This window comes from Brachyhypopomus gauderio, chromosome 10, assembly GCF_052324685.1.
Source record: "Brachyhypopomus gauderio isolate BG-103 chromosome 10, BGAUD_0.2, whole genome shotgun sequence".
NCBI lineage: Eukaryota > Metazoa > Chordata > Actinopteri > Gymnotiformes > Hypopomidae > Brachyhypopomus > Brachyhypopomus gauderio.
In genome coordinates, this window is record NC_135220.1 from 10,959,921 (window position 1) to 10,984,387 (window position 24,467).

Sequence of the window (24,467 nt, forward strand, 5' to 3'; positions counted from 1 at the left end):
GAGCCCAATCAGAAAAGTGGCAAAATCACATTATATCTGATCATCTCTCTTGCTTCTGTATCTTTGTTGTGTTTGTTGACATTTTTCATCTTACTGGTGAAATGCGCTCGTGGCAGCAGAGGTGGTTCGAGCTGCTGTATGAGACGGAGCGATTCTGGATACAAAAACCCCAACAGAAACCTGCAGATCCAGCTCAACACTGACGGACCCATTAAGTACGTGGAGGTGCTGGGAGGAGACATGATGTCTCAGAGTCAGTCCTTCGGGTCCTACTTGTCTCCAATGTCAGAATTCAGTGATTTCACCCTCGTTAAACCCAGCAGCTCCACAGACTTTACAAACACACTCAATGTGCTTGATGCGTCGTTACCAGACAGCACCTGGACGTTTGAAGGTCAGCAGGTGAGGATAGTTTTCAATTTTGTGCCATGATGTTCGTTATTTTTTTTTTCATTTCCTATGGAAAGAGTGTCTTTCTTAGTCGATTTTCCATCGGTTTGTAAGTTCCAACGCTTATTTTAATTTATTTATGCAATTTGCGAGTCTTGTCAAGATCAATTTACTTTCGTGAGTTGAGGTACTGAGTTGATATCTCAGTTCTTGTTAGCTGTATTTTTTTTTTACTGTGATGGTTAGCTACAGGAGACGCGTGGAATCTTAGGCACGAGCAAATGTAAAAGGACGTTTAACGTGTCATATTTCCAGCAGCGATTATCTAAACACTACTCGTCCTAATTTGCATTTCGCTGTACAAAACTAAAAGCCTAAATGACACATGCCTTATATTTTATTATTTATTTATCTGCCGAAACAGGCTGTTTGCATAAATTAAATAAATCGTCTACATCGATCTTTTTTACTTATATATTTGAACCTTTATATTATTTTCGATTTGCACAAGAACTATTTGTAAGAATGTTTGTCCATATCTCCTTGTCGTTATCACGACTTATCACAATGACTTTTGTAGCTTACTTAATTATTTGCTTTTTGGATTGATTCTCTTTTTTATTATTATTTAAGCGACTGCAAATTAAAATAATTAAGTGACTGATTTCAACACCTTTTGTAAGTTACTACAAATTTAGGGCTGATTTGTTGTCATAGCAACTCTTAAATTAGCTAAACTTAAATTGCTGAGTCACCTCAACCAGTGGCGGATGCTGGTCTTTCAAGGAGGGGAAGCTCAATTTCGGCTTGAGTGATAGAAGTCAGTCTCCAAACACAAGCAGCTACAACAAAAACCACCAGAAATAGAAGCTTGATTTGTCGCTAGTCATTTTTAACGAAGAAAATTCCGCTAAGGGGATTAGGAAAATCTCCGGTTCAACTCAGAACAGAATGAAAAAAAAGTATTAAATTAAACACAAAAGATAGCTGATTCGCTCATTTCGCTGTCAATCAAAAAGGGATTCAGCCTCAGACAGATCATCCAATCATTATGCAGAAGCTAAGCGTCCCAGCCCACTGCCCCATAGACCCCCAGAGACGCTGAGCGTCCGATGGGCGGGACAAAGCCCAGCATTTATCCAATGACTCGTCTTGTTTCGCTGCACTCTTTGCTTCGCTATTGAACTCTGTAGACGCTCAGCGTCCACACCGTTTAAAGCACCGTGAAGCTGCGGGACTGAGTGAGAGGAAAGCTGCGTCGTTACCAGCAATAAGAAACTGATTCTGAACAAAAGTTTAGCGCGTTGTAGCGCATATTTAGTCAATGACATGTACACACAACAGTATATGTTTGATCACTTATTTTTTTACATTTTAGGGGAAGCTGAGCATCCCTTGCAGTCTTAGAGCAATCGCCACTGACCTCAACATACAGTTTCTCTCAACATAAAATATTTTAAGTTGATAGAAGTTGATATATCAAGTTAAGGTAGCGTTTAGTTTTATGCTACACTTGTCAACTAAAGAAATGCCTTAAAATTAGTTACTTATACATTTTTTGTTACTGTCGACTACCACTCAAATGTGTTGTACATAACAACAGCAATACTGTAGTAAACTGAACAATTTTAAATCATGTAGTTCACTGAAGTCTGGTGAAGTCCCATCAGCAAACAGCAGAGCTGCAGCTAAATAACTGGGGCAAAACAAATATAAATGTACCTCAGGCCTGGGAATCTAGCCCACAACACTCTGGTCACAAGACCAGGGGTGGGTTTCCCGATAACGAACGATCTTAGAAAGTTACAAACAACTTTAAGAACGACGTAACTTTAAGAACGCCAAATTTACGAGTGCTTCCCAAAAGCCTTCTTAGTCTCCCACTTTACGAACGAGTTCTAGTTCTTAGTTGACTCTGCCTCTGCTGTACTGGAAAAGCTTAGCTAGTCTAAAACCGAACCACCGAGTTACATACATTTTTTCATTATTACGCCGCAAAAGTATCATTGGCAAAATGACAATCATAAAAACTAACAACTAATAAGTGTTGCAATTTCAAGTATAAGAAAAAAATTAGTAGAACATAAATTATTACCTTTGCAATTCTGACCAATTGTAGGCTTCTATCAAGGCTATAAATAGGGCACACAATTAACGTTATTCAAAACCATTGCAAACAAGCAGAGAAAATGAAACTTTCTGTCGAGTGAACTGAGCCAAAAACAAAAGTATAGCCTGCGTTTTTCAATAGCTCGAGGAAGTTCCTCAAATTCAGAAAAAAACTAAACAAAAAACTGTAGTCAAGTCAAAAATAAGGGGACAGAACTAAGAAAGGAAAAGGGTTAAGACTGGTGGAGGTCAAATTTCCACAAGTGTCCTTACTGTTGAGGAAGAGAAGGCACTGGGGATACTGGGTCCACATCTACTGAAGGGACACCAGGGGATTTGATACAGGAGTAAATAGCTTCAGAGTGGATACCCACTGCCAGCTAGTACATGTCCACCATCAAATGCACCGTCCCTAGCCATCTGACACACTCCAGAATTGGCCCAGATGAAGGAGTCATGAGTACTCCCAGGCCACTTGGCCCCAATGTCCGTAAAGAGGCCTTGGTGGTTGTATATTACTTGTATATTCAAAGCAGAGAAGACTTTACAGCAGATGTAGATGTAGGCTGGGAGTGTGTATGGGGATCAGAGTGACGTCCACTGCACCAACAACTCCATGAATGTTTACAATTGCATGAAAACAAATTTTGGTTTCATGTAATGCATCCGTAGTCCTAGGAAATGTATAGCAAAGTCCTAGGAAATGCAAGCAGGAAATGCAGCAAAAAAATAATAATAAATTATGTACATATTATATATATATATATATATATATATATATATATATATATATATATATATATATATATATATATATATATATATATATATATATATGTATTCTTCTTTTTTTTTTGCATGGCGAAGCAATGCTTTAGTAACAGCATGCATTTAGATACGTCAGCTTTGCTTAGTCTGTGGGCATCACCAACAGTCTGCAGAAACCCACCTGTGGCATAAAATCAGAGGGCGGTCAGTAAATGCATTGTGAAGCTAAGGGCAAAATTCTGCATTCAGGCAAACTACATGGCCTCGTGTATTACGTTGTCTTCTTAAATTATGTCTTCTATTCAAAGCCAATACTCTGAAGAGCTGCCATGTTCATCACACAATCACAATTGCTAGCCAATCCAAGTTACTTATATGTGCTGCAGATTAATCGATCCATTTTATTGGTTAAGTTAAAAAAAAGCCTAATAGGCCAACTTGTATCCATTTCTTTGCAAACAATACATTAATTGTGAAAGTCTGAAACGCTATTAACTGCACAATGATGAACAGAGAGATTTAATTAAATTTTGGGAACATATCAACTAATGCTAAATAATTCAAAGTAGTACATTTGATTTTTTGTTGACACAATGTGGTATATGCGATGTAATTACTTCAAAAGCAAACAGGCTACTAGGCTAATTATACACATAAACGCAAATGTTGTAATGTCGTGCTTAAAACCAGCGCGAGTGGAACAAGCGCCTCTATCCTTTTTGAGGTAGAACTGCACGTGAGCTTCAAATTAAGAAGTACTTAGTGAGTTACGAATGGGTCCGGATATTCTTTACTTACGAACGACTATAAGAACGACGTAAGTTACGAAGAGTTTCGGGAAACACTTGTAAATTTAAGAATATTCGTAAGTACGAGGTAACGAAGTACTTAGAGTTACGAACGTTTCGGGAAACCCACCCCAGTTCCCTCACCACCAGATCATGACAATGCTTCAGATAAAACAGAAGCTACATGTGTTTTATGTTACAGTACTGGGGGGGACGTTTCATTCAGTGTCAACTTGTATAACCACTTTGATTTGATATTTAAAATGGACACTGCAGAGAAATTCTAAATTCTTCATGTGAAGAATCCACAAATGTATAAAGAATCCTGTAAACTTATAAACATCTTAAAGCTTAAAAAGCATTAGTAACATGTTCTTGAGCTCTCTGAACACTGCACAGCATAAAATATTTTAACAGGTAATTGTTACTGCATCACTATCACAAATCCCCCTCCCTTATCTAGCTAAGTTAGCTAGCTAGCTAGATGGTTAGCAGCCAGGAATGAGACAGCTGTCCTTAATTAAAGAACAGCTGTCCACATCACTGATGTGCAAACCATGGCAGGTTAGGACATTGAAAGTCTTAGCCAGTGAGGTTTCAGTATAAACAGATTTAAAGGTGTTGATGTAACCTTCTTCAAGTCCTACTTGTGTGAGCATCCATGAATATACTTTGTCCATACTCCTGATAACATTTTTACATACATTATTTTGTTAGGATTATTTAAATAAATAAAAATACGCACTTGCTGCTTCTGTGTGAAGTGTAATGATGTAGTATATACTAATATCTCTGTAGTAATGAGAATAATGGACTGCTCAATAGAACTGGCCCTTTAAGACACCACTCAAGCTTGTAAGCTTGTAATCTATTGGAGCGCTGTCCACCAACCGGGTGCTGAAATACACAAAGGGATCCACTCCGTCATCCAAGACTCAGAGCCATAGTCAGAGCCAAAGCTCAGACAGACTGGGCTACGTTCACGATGAGGAGTCGCTTAAAAACCAGCAGGCGCCAATGATGTTTAAGGATTATGACGATTTTTTTAAAACAAATTGTTTCCTGCAATGTTTTTGGGGGCAGAATATTTAACAACATCACATTTGTGGAGATGGGAACGGTAATATGGAAGACGCGTTTCTCATGGCAAGTGTTGTGGCTTTGCAGTACATTCTGGAATATAACAGAAGCGGAGATTCGCTACTCTGTTCCCGAGGAATTGAAAATAGGGTCTGTTGTTGGCAACATCGCGAAAGATCTGGAGCTGGAACTAGCTGAAATATCCGAGCGTAAGTTACAGATAGCAGCTGAGTCTGGTAAGCAGTATTTCGGTATTGATTTGGGAAAGGGGGAAATAAAAATTACTGATAGAATCGATAGAGAAGAGATATGTGGACAAATTAGCAAATGTATGTTAACACTAGAAGCAATAATAGAAAACCCTTTACAAATGTATCGCGTCGAAGTTGACATACGAGATGTAAACGATAATTCTCCTCTTTTTCTCAATAATCAAATTGTTCTTAATGTCGACGAAGCTAAAATACCTGGAACACGATTTCGTTTGGAACCGGCAAAAGACCCGGATATAGCATCAAATTCTTTAGACTCGTACGTACTGAGTAAAAACGAATATTTTATTTTGAGTGTGAAAAATAAAGACGATACAAAAATCCCGGAATTGGTTTTGGAAAAGTCGTTAGACAGAGAGAAGCAGTCAACACACAGTCTTCTGCTGACTGCAGTCGACGGTGGCAATCCTGCAAGATCTGGGACCACAACAATAATAGTTCGCGTGCAAGACAGCAACGATAATTCTCCCGTTTTTGAAAAGCCCTCATATAAGATCAAACTACCCGAAAACAGCCGAAAGGGTACAGTAATTTCAACCGTTAAAGCATTAGACTCCGACGAAGGAGTAAACAGTCAGCTAACGTATTCTTTTGAACCAAACACACCGATTAGCATTCAGAAACTATTTTCAGTTGATCCGGAGCAAGGTGCCATCACGGTGAAAGATGATTTAGATTTTGAATTGGTGAGTTCCTTTAAATTTGAGGTTATCGCTACGGACAAAGGCGCTTCACCTTTAGAGGGTGTCTGCAGTGTTGAAGTCGAAATCGTCGACGTTAACGACAATGTGCCAGAGATTGTTTTGAAATCTCTTCCTAAACCGGTGAGGGAAGACGCGCCTCTCGGAACCGTGGTAGCGTTAATTGGAGCTCGGGACGGTGATTCTGGAGAAAACGGCAAGGTCCAGCTGAGCATACGGCCAGGTTTACCTTTCACACTAAAACCGTCCATTTCGAACTATTATGCATTAATTACGGACTCGCCATTAGATCATGAAACGTTCCCTAAATATGCCATTGAAATAATCGCTAAAGATTTCGGAACGCCCCCACTTGAGTCAAAAACAGAAGTATCGGTTGATATATTAGATGTAAATGACAACGCCCCGTGCTTCACACACTCTTCATACACGGTTTATGTCAAAGAAAACGTTCCTGCTGGCAATATTTTATGTACAGTGTCTGCTTTTGATCCAGATCAAGGAGAAAATGCCAAAATTTCATATTCAATTATAGAGTCGAAAATTCAGAGTATTTCACCATCCTCGTATTTTTATATAAACGCGGAAAACGGTAGTATCTTCAGCATGCATTCTTTTGACTATGAAAAGATTAAGCTGTTTCAGATCCGAGTTCAGGTAAAAGATCACGGCTCTCCATCTCTGAGCAGCAACGCCACAGTCCACATTTTTATTCTGGATCAGAACGACAATGTCCCCGCCGTTATTTACCCCTCCGCCGTCATGGGCTCCGTCTCTCATCAGAAGATGCCCCGAAACGCTAAAGCAGGACACCTCGTTACTAAGGTAACAGCGGTGGACGCTGACTCGGGCCATAACGCTTATATCTCCTACCGGCTAGCAGAGTCCACGGACGCGTCTCTGTTCAGTGTGAATTTACATACGGGAGAGGTGAGGACTAAACGCTCTGTTTCCGAGCAGGATGACTCCTCTCAGAGACTGATGATAGAGATTAAGGACAACGGAGAACCAGTGCAGTCCACCACAGTCACCGTGGAAATTCTGATAGAGGACGGCTTTCATGAGCCTGTGTCAGACTTTCGTAAGAAAACTGCGGAGCCCAATCAGAAAAGTGGCAAAATCACATTATATCTGATCATCTCTCTTGCTTCTGTATCTTTGTTGTGTTTGTTGACATTTTTCATCTTACTGGTGAAATGCGCTCGTGGCAGCAGAGGTGGTTCGAGCTGCTGTGTGAGACGGAGCGATTCTGGATACAAAAACCCCAACAGAAACCTACAGATCCAGCTCAACACTGACGGACCCATTAAGTACGTGGAGGTGCTGGGAGGAGACATGATGTCTCAGAGTCAGTCCTTCGGGTCCTACTTGTCTCCAATGTCAGAATTCAGTGATTTCACCCTCGTTAAACCCAGCAGCACCACAGACTTTACAAACACACTCAATGTGCTTGACGCATCATTACCAGACAGCACCTGGACGTTTGAGAGTCAGCAGGTGAGAGCATTAATGTTTTTGTCGATGTCTTGTTTATGTAACATTTGGTTGGAATTCTTCGGATACGTTATAACAGGTTATTATTGTCGGTTACATGCATAGTAACAGAACCAAAGTAATTAACAATCTGGCAACCCGTAAATACTGTTTTGTTTGTTTTAGACTTGTATGTGGGTGTGTGTGTGTGTGTGTGTGTGTGTGTGTGTGTGTGTGAGAGAGAGAGAGAGAGAGAGAGAGAGAGAGAGAAAGGGGAGGTTATGTTTATTTGTTTGTTTAGCTGTTTATTCATTCGTTCGTTGGTAATACTTTTGACGTCTGTTTCAGAACTACATATTTGGACAGTTACTTTCAGTTTCGCATCAGCACATTCGTTTTTTTTTCTTATGATTCTTTATCACGCATTCATCACTGTGAAAAAATATTTAGCAGATGTAATTTTGTTTGCTTTAACATTTAAATCAAAGGAGGGAAATACAGCGATGGAAAGTCACATTGTTGTACAAGTCAACACTACTGAAACTGTACCAGCTGGCATGCTGTCGCTTTAAATGTCCCATGTCAACCATTGGACGAAAGAGGACTATGCTGTAAGCCAATAAAGTGCAAGACTGCACAAAGGGATCTACTCTCTTGTCCTGCCATAGCACCAGTACAATGATAAGGCTTTAGAGAAAGGAGCTGCGCTCGCACTAATGGATACAATCCTGATCCAAAATCGCCCACGTCGACTTGACCGGCCTTGTGTTCACACCATGAAGGGTAAACCTTGTTATTTTCGTGGTTGTACAGTGGAGCTTTTTTGATGGAAAGGGCAACCACATCGAGGAAATGAGATACAAAAGAGTCCGAGGTTGGAAACGCGCGGCGTTCTGGCTGTTTGCTTGTTCTCTGTGGTGGAGTACAGCCGGAGCCCAGATTCGTTACAGCATCGCAGAGGAAGTAAAAGAAGGCTCCGTCGTAGGAAATATTGCCAAGGACCTTCATATAGACATTTCAGATATTTCCTATCGTAAGTTACGAATCGCCTCTGAGGCTAGCAGACAGTATTTCAGTGTGGATTCAGAAAAAGGCGAGCTAATAGTGAACGGCAGAATAGACAGAGAGACGCTTTGTGGGGAGAGTTTAAATTGTCTGCTGCCATTACAGATAATTATTGAAAATCCATTACAGCTACTTCGCGTTGAAATAGAAATTCAGGATATAAACGATAACGCGCCAAATTTTCACACGAAAGAAGGAATCTTAAACATAGCTGAATCTGCAGCTCTGGGAGCTCGCTTTCCCCTTGAATATGCAGAGGACCCAGACGTAGGCACAAATAGCTTAAAGTCTTATCTTTTAAACAAAAACGACCATTTCCGTTTAAACGTAAAAAGTCTCGAAAATGGTAGAAAAGTTCCGGAGATTATGCTTGATAAACCTCTGGACAGGGAGAAGCAATTCGTACACAAGCTCATATTAACCGCGCTTGACGGGGGAGATCCGGTCAGATCTGGAACTACCTTATTGAAGATTATTGTTGAAGATATTAATGATAACGAGCCACAATTTGAAATGCCAACGTATAAAGCAACAGCACAGGAGAGCGCTTCTGTCGGTTCAAATGTCCTAACAATTAAGGCTACCGATCTAGATGAAGGAATTAATGGCGAAGTACAGTATTATTTCGGCACGCACACGCCCGATTACGTCAGGAAAATATTTAATGTGAATCCGGATACCGGTGAAATAACAGTCATTGGAAAATTAGACTATGAATTAACGAATTCATACACATTTGATGTTTGTGCTAAAGACAAAGGGCATACAAAACTAGAGGGGCATTCCTCAGTTCAGGTCATTATTATTGACGAGAATGACAACCCACCGGAGATCATGCTTACATCTTTACCCAATCCTGTACCAGAAAATGCGTCAGTCGGTACCGTTGTTGCTTTGATTAACGTTATTGATTTGGACTCCGGAGATAATGGCAAAGTGGACGTAAAAATCGCCCCTGGATTTCCATTCAAATTGAATCCCTCTTTTGATAACCATTATTCTCTGGTGACGGATTCAGTCCTGGACCGCGAGTTAAACTCAGAATATAAAATTGAAATTGTCGCTACGGATTCTGGCTCTCCGTCACTAAGAACAACAAATACGATCAACGTTAAAGTACTTGATGTAAATGACAACGTTCCTGTTTTCGTACAGCCCTCATATAACGTGTATATTAAAGAGAATAACGTGGCAGGCGCGTCACTGTTTTCCATGACAGCTCGCGATAGTGATGCTGATCAAAACGCCGTTCTAACGTACTCAGTTGTAGACTCGAGTGTCAACCACGTGCCAGCATCATCTTATTTTTATATAAATTCTGAGAATGGCACAATTTTTACCATGACCTCTTTTGATTATGAAAAAGTGAAAATCTTTAATTTTATTGTCCAAGCAAAAGATCACGGCTCTCCATCTCTGAGCAGCAACGCCACAGTCCACATTTTTATTCTGGACGAGAACGACAATGTCCCCGCCGTTATTTACCCCTCCGCCGTCATGGGCTCCGTCTCTCATCAAAGGATGCCCCGCAATGCTAAAGCAGGACACCTCGTTACTAAGGTAACAGCGGTGGACGCTGACTCGGGCCATAACGCTTATATCTCCTACCGGCTAGCGGAGTCCACGGACGCGTCTCTCTTCAGTGTGAGTTTACATACGGGAGAGGTGAGGACTAAACGCTCTGTTTCTGAGCAGGATGACTCCTCTCAGAGACTTATGATAGAGATTAAGGACAACGGAGAACCAGTGCAGTCCACCACAGTCACCGTGGAAATTCTGATAGAGGACGGCTTTCATGAGCCTGTGTCAGACTTTCGTAAGAAAACTGCGGAGCCCAATCAGAAAAGTGGCAAAATCACATTATATCTGATCATCTCTCTTGCTTCTGTATCTTTGTTGTGTTTGTTGACATTTTTCATCTTACTGGTGAAATGCGCTCGTGGCAGCAGAGGTGGTTCGAGCTGCTGTATGAGACGGAGCGATTCTGGATACAAAAACCCCAACAGAAACCTACAGATCCAGCTCAACACTGACGGACCCATTAAGTACGTGGAGGTGCTGGGAGGAGACATGATGTCTCAGAGTCAGTCCTTCGGGTCCTACTTGTCTCCAATGTCAGAATTCAGTGATTTCACCCTCGTTAAACCCAGCAGCACCACAGACTTTACAAACACGCTAAACGTGCTTGACGCATCATTACCAGACAGCACCTGGACGTTTGAGAGTCAGCAGGTGAGCAAATTCAATAGTCACTCTGCTGATCTGAGAAACTAAATGCATCTTTCAACAAACACCGATTGACATTGCTTGAAGTTATACTTGAATAGATTTCCATGTTTGACCTGAACATTTGACATATTTAAACTTGTCCAGCAGAAATTTGGCATGGAAACAGTGATGTGTTGAAATATTGGCTTGAGTCTCATGAAATATGTTCAGGGATATGTGTGCAAAATGTTTAGTTCTTTTAGTGTGTGTGTGTGTGTGTGTGTGTGTGTGTGTGTGTGTGTGTGTGTGTGTGTGTGTGTAGTTTATATTTATATAGAATATATATAGAAATAGAAACATGCTCTTGGTAACCCTAGCAGTGCCACAGACTTTACAGACACTCAAAACATGCTTTATGTATCATTACCTGACAGCGTTTGGACGTTTGAGAGTCAACAGGTGTGGGAAGATCTTGTTTTTCTTGAACACCAGGGGAAAACACTCGATATAAGGTAGTTTTATACTGCACCATGCCGTATTATATGTGTGTGTGTGGTTATGAGTAATGGTGGAGATTATGACAAATGGTGAAAGAGTCACCGTCACTTTCAGCACTAGCACAATGGACAGCGAATTTGAAGCAGCATTTTTTTCCTGTTTGCTGATTCAACATGAGCAACACAGAAATCAATTAGGTTGAAAGAGCATCATGTAAAAACAAAATGATCAGTTGCTTCGTTCTGAGCCATTTATTTTTTACCTTCAGAGGTGCTGAAATTTTAGTTCATTATCTTGTGTAAATCTGGTTTTAATACTAAGAAACATAAGTGAAGAATGATGATGTTCTGTTGAGAAGCAATATTGAAACACAAAGGAGAAAACATATTACGCCTTTAAGAGACTCCTACTCGTCTCCTATTGGAGGAGCATGAACTGAGCTCTGCACCAATGGTTAGCAAGACTGTACAAAGGGATCGACTCCCTCCCCATTCCAATGTAGCCAGACGATGAGCAGTATCTAAGAAAAACGTGCGTGTTCTGTACTGGTCATCCTGGTGTTGGTGGCATAACGAATGGACTGAAGTGACTGTATATCTGGAATTATTATATGGAGTAACTCTGCGTTTACCCGTGGATGTGGAACAAATACTTACTGATGGAAATCAAGCCCCTTCTGAGGACATGACACACAGAATAAACGGAGGGTGGAAACGCGCAGCATCATGGCTGCTCGCTTGTTCTCTGTTGTGGAATATAGCCGGAGCCCAGATTCGTTACAGCATAGCAGAGGAATTAAAAGAAGGCTATTTTGTTGGAAATCTCGCTAAGGACCTTGGTTTAGATGTTTCGGATATCGCTTACCGTAAGTTGCGAATCGCGTCCGAGTCTACTAGGCAATATTTTCGTGTCGATTCAGAAAAGGGTGAAATGGTCGTGAATGACAGAATTGATCGGGAAAGTATTTGCGCACAGAGCGCCAGGTGTCTCGTGCCGCTGCAGGTTGTTATTGAAAATCCGCTGCAGCTACACCGTGTTGAGATAGAAATACAAGATATAAATGACAATTCGCCAAATTTCCATACGAAAGAGTCCATGTTACAAATCTCGGAATCTGTTATTCCGGGAGCTCGATTTCCTCTTGAAAGTGCCGAGGATTTGGATGCGGGCAGTAACAGTTTAAGCTCTTATTCACTGAGCAAAAACGATTTTTTCCGTCTGAATGTGAAAACCCTAAAAGACGGAAGAAAAGTGCCAGAACTAATTGTGGAAAAAGCGCTGGACAGAGAGAAGCAGTCGGTACACAAGCTGATATTAACTGCCTTAGATAGTGGAAATCCCGTAAAATCGGGCACGGCATTAATACAGATAAATGTTCAAGATAATAACGACAATGAACCCAAATTTGAACTCGCTGCGTACAAAGCATTCGTGCATGAAAGTGCTATTGTTGGTTCCAGTGTGATTAACATAAAAGCCACCGATTTAGACGAAGGTTTAAATAGTGAAATACAGTATAGTTTTGGTGCGCATTCCACCGATCTCGTGAAACGGGCGTTCAAAGTGAACCCCGACACAGGAGAAATTACAGTGATTGGAAATTTGGATTTTGAGACTACCCAGTCATTTACATTTGATGTATGCGCAAAGGATAAGGGAAGTCCATCACTGGAGGGTCACTCATCAGTTCAGATAGACATAGTGGACGAGAATGACAATCCTCCCGAGATTGTTCTCACGTCATTACCCAGCCCCGTACCGGAAAATGCGTCAGTCGGAACCGTAGTAGCCCTAATTAATGTCAGAGACTTAGACTCCGGTGATAATAGCAAAGTCCAGCTAAACATCTCACCAGATGTTCCTTTTACACTTAAACCATCCTTTGACAATCACTATTCTCTGGTTACGGATTCAGTTTTAGACCGTGAAGTTAAATCTGAATATAATTTGGAAATAGTTGCCCGAGATTCTGGTGTACCATCGTTAAAATCTACAAAAATGGTGAGTGTTAAAGTTCTCGATGTAAATGACAACCCACCAGTCTTCACACAGCCCTCCTACTATATCTATGTCCAGGAGAACCATCCACCAGGTCAAGCGCTGTTTGCAGTGGCTGCATCTGACGGTGACACAGAAAGAAACGCGGTGCTCACCTACTCCATAGTGGACAGTAATATTAATAATGTTCCAACATCGTCTTATTTTTACATAAATTCTGAGAATGGTAGTATTTATAGTATGAGCTCATTTGACTATGAAATGATGAAAATGTTGAGTATTATCGTGCAAGCAAAAGATCACGGCTCTCCATCTCTGAGCAGCAACGCCACAGTCCACATTTTTATTCTGGACCAGAACGACAATGTCCCCGCCGTCATTTACCCCTCCGCCGTCATGGGCTCCGTCTCTCATCAGAGGATGCCCCGCAACGCTAAAGCAGGACACCTCGTTACTAAGGTAACAGCGGTGGACGCTGACTCGGGCCATAACGCTTATATCTCCTACCGGCTAGCGGAGTCCACGGACGCGTCTCTGTTCAGTGTGAATTTACATACGGGAGAGGTGAGGACTAAACGCTCTGTTTCCGAGCAGGATGACTCCTCTCAGAGACTGATGATAGAGATTAAGGACAACGGAGAACCAGTGCAGTCCACCACAGTCACCGTGGAAATTCTGATAGAGGACGGCTTTCATGAGCCTGTGTCAGACTATCGTAAGAAAACTGCGGAGCCCAATCAGAAAAGTGACAAAATCACACTATATCTGATCATCTCTCTTGCTTCTGTATCTTTGTTGTGTTTGTTGACATTTTTCATCTTACTGGTGAAATGCGCTCGTGGCAGCAGAGGTGGTTCGAGCTGCTGTATGAGACGGAGCGATTCTGGATACAAAAACCCCAACAGAAACCTACAGATCCAGCTCAACACTGACGGACCCATTAAGTACGTGGAGGTGCTGGGAGGAGACATGATGTCTCAGAGTCAGTCCTTCGGGTCCTACTTGTCTCCAATGTCAGAATTCAGTGATTTCACCCTCGTTAAACCCAGCAGCACCACAGACTTTACAAACACACTCAATGTGCTTGACGCATCATTACCAGACAGCACCTGGACGTTTGAGAGTCAGCAGGTGAGCAAATTCAATAGTCAATCTGCTGATCTGAGAATCTAAATGCAACCTTAAACAAACACCGCTTGACATCTTGAAGTTATACTTGACTATTGAATACATCTCCATGTTTGAGCTGAACATTTAAAATATCTGATGTGGGTGTTGAAATATTGACTTGAGCCTCATGAAATATTGAAATATGTTCAGGGATTTGTGTGAGAAATGTACAGTCCCTTTAAAGTGTGTGTGTGTGTGTGTCACTGCTGCCATTGTAAAGCAACATCTTGCAATGCAAACAAATTTGTCATTAATGCAGTGTCCATTCGTATTAAAATGCCTTGCCAGTGGAGATTTCAAATCCTTAATCCTCATGGTCTAAAGATATTCAAACAAACTTATCAGCAAGTTTTCTCTTGGTTATAAAGCTAGTTACATTTCCTGCAAGTAATATAGTAGACAGCTCCTAATGCATGAGGATGAATGGGTGATGACACTGATCCTTTTGTGCCAGTTATTTAAATTAGTGAATACATTTACATGCAGCACATCTAGAGCAGTTGCAGGCTACAGTTCCACAGTTAATATATGAATGGTCATCTCACTCTTGACAAGCATTTATCTGATTGTTTGTCCCGTTCATATGAGATTAGTTGAAGATTTTTTAAATGGGACTTGGTCTCTGCATCATCCTGGAGGATTTGGTGGTGTTTCAGTATAATATTAGCCACTGTTTTTTATTTGTAGTATGATATGTCAGCACCAAATGAATTTGTGTTGTCTAAACTATCGATTGTTTACAAGTAAGAAGTTCGTCTTTCTAAACTCTCTGAGGCATCATATATATAATTTCCATAGGAAATCCTCAGTTTTGAAAATGTTCACAGATTAACTAGAGGAAGAAATATTCTCACTACAAATGCTCTTATATCTCTGTAGCTTTGACCAAGTGAACTACATTATACACAAGTGATATACCAAGTAGTATTTTATAGATCTTAGAAAGTGAAAAATTTTACTGCAAATATGAAAATCCACAGGTTTATAACAGATAGTGGTGATTAAAGCAGAATTTCCAAATTTCACTGAATATTTCACTGAAACATCCATGAATATCATCATGTGTGTTATATTCCATGTGAATTGCAGATCTGAGTAGGACTTGGAGAATGAAGAAATAAACATTTGTAGCACTTCTGTGTACATGTTGCAACAGCAAAAAGAGAGATGAGTGTATCTCAGAAATATTAATGGACAGATCCACTGCACTAGATGTTCTCATTTTAACACTCTTTCCAACTCCTTTATTATTATAAACAATGGTGAAGTAGTTCATAATTAACACAAGTTCCCATAGTTAGAAGACAATGTCTTTAAAAAGCATTTAAAGCTCTAAAATCATCTTGTTTAAGGATGACCATGTACAAACCTTTATGTCCATTACAAACAAGTTGGCAGGTGGGATTATTTTTCTTATTAATCTTAGGCAGAAGATGGTAAGGATTATCTACAGTAAGCCTCAATGTAGAATCAGGGAGATGTCCTGCAGAATGTTGAATAGTGCACGGAATGGAAGAGTGTAACTGTGATGTCACAACTATGTCACAATTGTTTGGACTATTAGAAGTAGGATCAGAAAACTGCTTGGTCATTTCCTTCTCGTACTGGTCTTTTCTCCAAATGACAACAGTGCCACGCTCATCACCTGTGTTAATAACAATGTCAGTCCTTTTGCTTAATTTTTTAAAGTGTTGAGTATTCTTTCTTTGGTAGATTATGTATTTATCAGGTTTGTTTACATTTATGTAGCTTATTTCTTTTTTGCAGCTATTAATATGAAATTATAATTATAATTTATCTAATCATTATCTTGATTCCTCTGTAGTAGGTGTCCAGAGAGACTTGTCCAGTTATATTTACATAAGTCATGGTGTTCATTAACATCATTAACTATCATTTGTGTATAGAGTATCCTGGCTATTTTTATATATAAAATAAGCATGTAATCTTAAACCCTGGAGTGATAGAATTATAGAACTTAAATTAATTAGTTATAGGCCTTGTAGTTAAACTCTTTAGAGCTTTGATGGGACATACTGTTCTGGCGCAGTTAATACGAAATCATTGGGAATAGTGACATCTTTCTTGGGGTTTAAACAGATATGTGATCAAATAGGTCTAGTTATTGTATTGTTTTTATTCGTTTTCTTATGAACAGCCACCTTTGTGTGTGTGTGTGTGTGTGTGTGTGTGTGTGTATGTGTGTGTGTGTGTGTGTGTGTGTGTATGGGAGCACATATGCAGCACAGAAGCGTGTACAGAAGCAGCATGTGTCTTTAAAAGAAGGCTCTCTTGCTATTGGATATCGTAGATCCTCTAAAGGCTCCAATAATATTCAGGACTGTACAAAGCGATCTACTCCCTCCCCCATCGCAGTGACTGGTAATATGCACAGGACCAGAGGCGGTGATGCTCCTCTCGCGCAGATCATGATGGATTTTAATAAAAAGGAAGGACGAAATCGACAGGTCACGCTGCTTTTTTGTGGGATTTTAAAATTCAGATCTGTGTGGTGATTCTGGATATTTATTCCAAAATGACAAAGAGGGCGTGGTTTAGAGGCAGAAGATGCCATTTGTTCTGGATGCATTTCCTTCTGATGTGGAATAATGCAGAAGCGCAGACTCGCTATTCGATTCCAGAGGAACTGAATGTGGGCTCAGTTGTCGGAAACATTGCTAAAGATCTAGGCTTGAAAATATCCGAGCTTTATGATCGTAAATTGCGAATAGCCTCTGACTCGGGTAAGCAGTATTTCAGTGTGGATTTAGGAAAAGGTGAGATGGTAGTCAACGAAAGGATAGACAGAGAGAGTTTGTGTGGTCAGAGCGCAAATTGTTTATTGCCAGTTCAAGTCATAATCGAGGACCCCCTCGAACTTCACAAAATGGATGTTGAAATACAGGACATAAATGACAATTACCCTCATTTTCAGTCAACTGACCGCGCGCTGAAAATAGCAGAGTTGACTGTGCCAGGAATGCGTTTTCCTTTGGAAAGCGCGCAAGACCCAGACGTCGGGAGTAATTCTTTAAAATCGTACACTTTGAGCAAAGATGAATGCTTTAGTTTGAAAGTTAAGGATCTTGGTGATGGCCGAAAAGTACCCGAATTAGTCTTGGAGAAAGCGCTTGACCGCGAGAACAAAGCCGTTCACCACCTAGTAATAACCGCATTGGACGGAGGAAATCCGGTTCGATCAGGCACCTCTCAGATAAATATTACTGTGCTTGATAACAATGACAATAACCCCGTATTTGATAAAATGGTATACAAAGTGAGCATTCCTGAGAACTCGAGACGGGGGATTTCATTTTTAAAGGTGAATGCAAATGATTTGGACGAGGGCCCGAATGGCGAGATAGAGTATTCATTTGGAGAACACACCCCCGACACCGTACGCTCATTATTTTACGTTGATCCCAAAACAGGAGACGTCGTTTTGATCGGAGACCTGGACTTTGAGACCGCCCCCGCGTACAATATAGAGATCAGTGCTAAAGACAAAGGAATCCCTGAGATGGAGGGCCACTGCACTGTCCAGATCGAGGTATTAGATGTGAATGACAATTCCCCTCAGATAGTCCTCACGTCCAAACCGAGCCCCGTGCGCGAGGACGCGCCGATTGGTACCGTTGTTGCTTTGATAAGCTCACGCGACATGGACTCCGGTGTCAATGGAAAGGTCATTTTACAGATCCAGACTGATATTCCGTTTATGTTAAAACCCACTTTCTCTAATGCATATTCATTAGTTACAAATGGGATCTTAGACCGAGAAACATTCCCGGAGTATAAAGTCGAAATAACGGCTTTGGATTCGGGTTCTCCTTCCTTGAGTACAAAAACAACGATCCCAATTCAAATTCTCGATGTCAACGATAATTCACCAAAGTTTAGTGATAAATACTACAAAGCGTACGTGAAGGAAAACAACAGTCCAGGTTCTGTAATCTGCTCGGTTTCAGCCCTCGACCCTGATGTCGGAGAAAATTCTAAAATATCCTATTCAATAATAGAATCTAAAGCTCAAGACATCCCAATGTCGTCATTTGTCTATATAAATGCGGACAACGGCAGTATTTTTAGCATGCACTCATTTGACTACGAAAAATCGAAAGTGTTTCAGATCCAGGTGCAAGCAAAAGATCACGGCTCTCCATCTTTGAGCAGCAACGCCACAGTCCACATTTTTATTCTGGACCAGAACGACAATGCCCCCGCCGTCATTTACCCCTCCGCCGTCATGGGCTCCGTCTCTCATCAGAGGATGCCCCGCAACGCTAAAGCAGGACACCTCGTTACTAAGGTAACAGCGGTGGACGCTGACTCGGGCCATAACGCTTATATCTCCTACCGGCTAGCGGAGTCCACGGACGCGTCTCTGTTCAGTGTGAATTTACATACGGGAGAGGTGAGGACTAAACGCTCTGTTTCCGAGCAGGATGACTCCTCTCAGAGACTGATGATAGAGATTAAGGACAACGGAGAACCAGTGCAGTCCACCACAGTCACCGTGGATATTCTGATAGAGGACGGCTTTCATGAGCCTGTGTCAGACTTTCGTAAGAAAACTGCGGAGCCCAATCAGAAAAGTGGCAAAATCACATTATATCTGATCATCTCTCTTGCTTCTGTATCTTTATTGTGTTTGTTGACATTTTTCATCTTACTGGTGAAATGCGCTCGTGGCAGCAGAGGTGGTTCGAGCTGCTGTATGAGACGGAGCGATTCTGGATACAAAAACCCCAACAGAAACCTGCAGATCCAGCTCAACACTGACGGACCCATTAAGTACGTGGAGGTGCTGGGAGGAGACATGATGTCTCAGAGTCAGTCCTTCGGGTCCTACTTGTCTCCAATGTCAGAATTCAGTGATTTCACCCTCGTTAAACCCAGCAGCACCACAGACTTTACAGACACGCTAAACGTGCTTGATGCGTCGTTACCTGACAGCACCTGGACGTTTGAAGGTCAGCAGGTGAGCAAATTTAGACGCAGATACTCCAGCCATAGGCCTATGTATGTTATCTCCTGCCTGGTCTTTGTCGTGCTATTTGGCCTCTGACGCGTGCGTGCCTGCGTGCATGCGTGCCTACGTGTGTGTGTGTGTGTGTGTGTGTGTGTGTGTGTGTGTGTGTGTGTGTGTGTGTTAGGGGGATGAGCGACTGGCAGATGTTTCTCTGTTTCACCCCTTAAAAGATCTCTCTTTGTCCCCAGTTAGAGCTGCTTTGAGGAAAGTAACTTTCCACCAATGGCGACGCGTTTCTTTTGTGAAGCGCACCCCCCTACACACAACCCGCTCGCCGCTTTTCTGAACTCAGGAATCACGATAACAAAGAGCAACATAGTCATAGTGAGTGAATATTAGCTCAGAAACAGCTTGAAATGTAGAATAAAGCGTAACCGGACGTTACTCTGTATTTATCACACAATAGCGTTTTATCCGGCACTATGTCCATGTGGATTTTATTACGCTAATCGTTCCTGTTGGATATGGAGCCCACCGTGCTGCACGACAGGACGACACTGGTCGTGGTTTGGATTGTTCTACAATGTTTGTTGCTTGAAGTCGAAGCTGCAGAACTTCTTTATTCTGTAGCTGAGGAATCTAAACCAGGAACTGTTGTTGGCCACCTATCAAAGGACTTGGGTATGGACGTTCCAGTGATCATTCATAGGGAGCTTCGCATCGTCTCCGAGTCGAACATGAAATATTTTGAAGTAGATCTTACAAGCGGAGCTTTGGTCATCAAACGAGCAATTGACAGAGAAAGCGCGTGCGGAGCAAGTTTATCGTGTTATATTCGGACTCAGATTTTTCTCAAGAAGCCTGTGGAATTACATCGCGTTACAGTAGAAATCGTAGACGTGAATGACAACGCGCCTATTTTCGAAAATAAAAACACCTCTCTGGAGGTTTCCGAGGCTGCCGCCCCCGGAACGACGTTCCGTTTGGCCGCTGCGCACGACCCAGACGTGGGTCTCAATTCTCTACGCTCTTACGCTCTCAGCACGAATGACTGTTTTATTTTAAGAGTGGAAACCAAAAGTGACGGCAGTAAACTTCCCGTTTTGGTGTTAAACAAGCCTCTCGATAGAGAAAAGCAGAATACATACCGCTTAATTTTAACGGCACTCGATGGCGGTCAACCAGTACGGTCTGGATCTACTGTACTTTTTATGAACATTCTTGACGTTAACGACAACGCGCCAGAGTTTGACACGCCGGTGAGACGGGTAACTCTTTTAGAGAACTCTCCTCCAGGAACTTTAGTAACAATACTCAATGCTTCTGATGCTGATCATGGTTTAAATGGAGAAATATTATATTCATTTAATAAATACACTTTAAGCCATATTCAAAACCTTTTTAGCATAGATCCTGTCACAGGAGAGATCACAGTGACTGGTGTGGTAGACCATGAGCAAGAACGTGTGTATGATGTCACTGTCCAGGCCAGAGACAGGGGGACTCCTGCAATGGAGGGTTCTTGTAACATTAAGGTGGAGATCATTGATATTAATGACAACTGCCCGGTGATCATCGTCGGTTCTATGCTACATGAACTGAGGGAGGATGTAACGCCAGGCACTGTGGTCGCGTTGCTCAGCATCAGCGATGAGGACGCAGGGAAAAACGGTGATGTCAGTGTGCACATCCCATCCGAGTTGCCTTTTAAGATCAGTCGCACGTACGAGGGCCATTACACTCTGATGACAGACGGCCTTCTGGACAGGGAGGCCGTGTCAGAGTTCAGCATCACTGTTACGGCGTCTGACTCCGGCTCCCCGCCCTGCTCCTCCAAGGAAACCTTTGTGGTTCATCTCTCAGACGTTAACGACAATGCACCGGTCTTTTCCCAGCCTTCCTACTCTGTGGATGTAGCTGAGAATAACGCCCCGAACGCTCTTCTGCTGACCGTGTCCGCGTTCGACCCAGACATGGGCGAGAACTCCAGTCTCTCCTTCTCCATCATGGACGCCGATGTTCGTGGCTCGCCACTGTCCTCGTATGTGTATATAAACTCAGAAAAAGGCCAGATTTATGCCCTGCGGGCGCTCGACTATGAACAGGTCAACGTCCTGCAGGTCCTCGTGCAGGTGCGTGACCACGGGTCCCCGGCTCACAGCTCCAACGCCACGGTCCGCGTGTTTATCGTAGACCAGAACGACCACGCCCCCAGGCTGCTCTACCCCGCCCTCCCGCCCGACGGTGTGCTGCACTTCCTGCTGCCTGGCTCGGCCGAGTCCAGCCACTTGGTCAGCCGCGTGGTGTTTGTGGACGGAGACAGCGGGCACAACGCCTGGCTACTCTACAGCCTGTCTGGACCCGATGCAGCGCTCTTCCACATCGGAGCCCACACAGGGGAGCTGCGCACAGCCAGGAAGATGGAACCGGAGAAGCAGGATGGTGTTCTCAGCCTCGTGGTACTTGTGCAGGACAATGGCAGGCCGGCGCTCTCTACAGCAGTGGCCGTCAACATCACTCTGGCCGAGAAAACAGCAGACGTCTACTCTGAGCGCAGAAGCCCCGCCTCCTCGAAGCCAGATGGCCCGGCCAGCTTAACGCTCGGCCTTATTGCCTTGTTGTCTTTCCTCATAGCCGTCTCTGTGGTGACTGTCGCTATAGTAGCTGTGCGATGGCTTGTGCGCCATGGTTACTTGACCTCTCTGATGGACCGCGTAGGCTTTAAGCGGGCACTGCAACAGCAGCAGCGACGGCAGGATCTCCACCTGGAGCTCAACGCTGAGGGTCCTTTTAGATACATGGAGGCGGTAGCGGGACCCCAGGACCTTCGCATGGCCACATCCAGGCCCTGGTTCTCCACCGGATCCAGCCAGAGTGACTTTGTGTTTGTTAAGACACCCCAAGGTGCCATCAGCTCAAGCCTCCCCAGAAGGCTGTTTGGTAGCTCGTTCCGGAAGGTGAGGCTTCTGTAGGTGTTCTAATACTGAAAACACGCCAGCATGCAGAAGTGCAGCAGGAACACGAATCAGTACAAGGATGCATGCAGCAGGTGGGCACTTTCCCTGGAGAGTGCTGAGGTGTTGGGCTGGGGAGAACACCAGTGTTGGGCTGGGGAGAACAGCAGTGTTGGGTTGGGGAGAACAGCAGTGTTGGGCTGGGGAGAACAGCAGTGTTGGGCTGGGGAGAACAGCAGTGTTGGGCTGGGAGAACACCAGTGTTGGGCTGGGAGAACACCAGTGTTGGGCTGGGGAGAACAGCAGTGTTGGGCTGGGAGAACACCAGTGTTGGGCTGGGGAGAACACCAGTGTTGGGCTGGGGAGAACAGCAGTGTTGAGCTGGGGAGAACACCGGTGTTGGGCTGGGGAGAACACCAGTGTTGGGTTGGGGAGAACACCAGTGTTAGGCTGGGGAGAACACCAGTGTTAGGCTGGGGAGAACACCAGTGTTGGGTTGGGGAGAACACCAGTGTTAGGCTGGGGAGAACACCAGTGTTGGGCTGGGGAGAACAGCAGTGTTGAGCTGGGGAGAACAGCAGTGTTGGGTTGGGGAGAACACCAGTGTTAGGCTGGGGAGAACAGCAGTGTTGAGCTGGGGAGAACACCGGTGTTGGGCTGGGGAGAACACCAGTGTTGAGATGGAGAGAACAGCAGTGATGGGCTGGGGAGAACACCAGTGTTGGGATGAGGAGAGCAGGAGTGTTGGGCTCCTCTCTGGAGAAGCTGCCTTAGGAGCACAAAGGTTTCAATGTTTTGAGAGCATCTTCATTATATGTCATTACCTGACTCATGTGAAGCATCTGATATATACACGTATATGTGTTATACGTGTGTGCATGTGGTCACGTGTTAACCTCTTGGTTTACCTGATATGTGGCATCAGAACTAACATCATCTATTTTTTGTTTGTTTGGCTTTTTGTGTGCGCTAGTTATTCTCCCCAATGTTGGCTAGCATGGTACATGCACTTGATGTTACTTTAAGTAATTTAATTACTCAGCTTAATTTAAAGCACGGGAAGTAACCAGTATGGCTGCTAATATGAAAGAATATGCAAAATATGAAGAAAATATATTGTGAGAAACTCACCATTTATATGAAAACAGACTCCTTGGTTGAAGCACTGGTAGTGTGTACCGTGTTTACCAAACGCGCATGTAATGATGGTTCAGTAAACAGAATTATGGCATTGACTTATCCTGGAAAATATATATATGCTGCATATAAAATTTGCGACAAAATAAGGCATGTTCAAAGACAGATATGCCATTCCAAAGGAGCAGTCTTTGTCCTGGGAGTGTCCAAAATCTGTCCATAAATGCTGCCTAGCTAGGCAGCTGTCTCCAAATGAAACACAGGGTGGAGGGGGTGTGAATATTCGATTAGGCCTCAGGGAGAAGCCCACCATGAAACATGCTGAAACATGGTGGTTATGCACATGCTGTCACAGTGGGGAAGATTCATTTGTAAGTGTGTGTGTGTGTGTGTGTGTGTGTTAGTCGTACCAGATTCAAGCCCAAGGGGTGCTGTGTTGATTTGGGCTGCCCTCTCCATATGATCCACTTCTCTGGTCTTTACACCTCCAACTGGGTGCTCAGTGCCTACGCCCTTTCTGAATATTACCTTCGTGAGAATCACAGTTCGCACCATTACACCATCATGTTGTGGGTGTACTAGATGTGCATTTGACGTGCTGGTGGTGTATCTACTGATACTGTTAGTGTGTGTAGACGGGCATGTTTATAGAATGATGTCTGTTATAGAGGGCACATCATGCGTAGACTGCAGGGTGAGTCTTCATTACACGTGACCTGACCTGGCTACTGTAATCCTCTTGGGTGCTGGAGCTGGTGGGGGAGGGGCCGAATTACAGTAGGAAATTAAAGCAACATGTTGATGGACTTGATGTGATGATTTGTGATGAATTTGAAGAACCCTCAGTGTGTACAGGCTCTAGCACTGCTAAAAACAATCACAGA

At 43.0% G+C, this 24,467-nt stretch overlaps 2 protein-coding genes across 48 annotated transcripts in view; both read left to right on the top strand.

Annotated features, from left to right (window-relative positions):
• The window catches only part of LOC143525424 (protocadherin gamma-C5-like), a 186,532-nt gene that overhangs the window by 156,375 nt on the left and 5,690 nt on the right, over positions 1–24,467 (top strand). For 2 of the 47 annotated variants that reach the window (XM_077019387.1, XM_077019389.1), the window contains exon 1: positions 12,239–14,481. The exons of 39 other annotated variants lie outside the window; for them this stretch is intronic. In XM_077019387.1, coding sequence (XP_076875502.1) covers positions 12,283–14,481 — 2,199 coding nt within the window. In that variant the 5' untranslated portion in view covers positions 12,239–12,282. Of the gene's footprint in view, positions 1–8,274; positions 10,879–12,238; positions 14,482–16,754; positions 19,502–19,522; positions 22,450–24,467 lie in introns of those variants that run through there. 6 more of the 47 variants (XM_077019344.1, XM_077019362.1, XM_077019350.1 and 3 more) reach the window with 4 other exon arrangements.
• Positions 5,390–8,168, top strand: LOC143525427 (protocadherin gamma-C5-like). Its single transcript, XM_077019397.1, has 2 exons — positions 5,390–7,605; positions 8,070–8,168. The coding sequence occupies exons 1-2, from the start codon at positions 5,467–5,469 to the stop codon at positions 8,151–8,153; spliced, it is 2,223 nt and encodes a 740-aa protein (XP_076875512.1). The 5' UTR covers positions 5,390–5,466; the 3' UTR covers positions 8,154–8,168.

What these genes read in the sequence shown, in the direction of transcription:
- LOC143525427 (XM_077019397.1), top strand. Translation starts at nt 5,467, where the DNA reads ATGTTAACACTAGAAGCAATAATAGAAAACCCTTTACAAATGTATCGC. An exon ending in GGACGTTTGAGAGTCAGCAG is followed by an intron (nt 7,606 to 8,069) that starts GTGAGAGCATTA and finishes TTTAAATCAAAG; the next exon opens with GAGGGAAATACAGCGATGGA.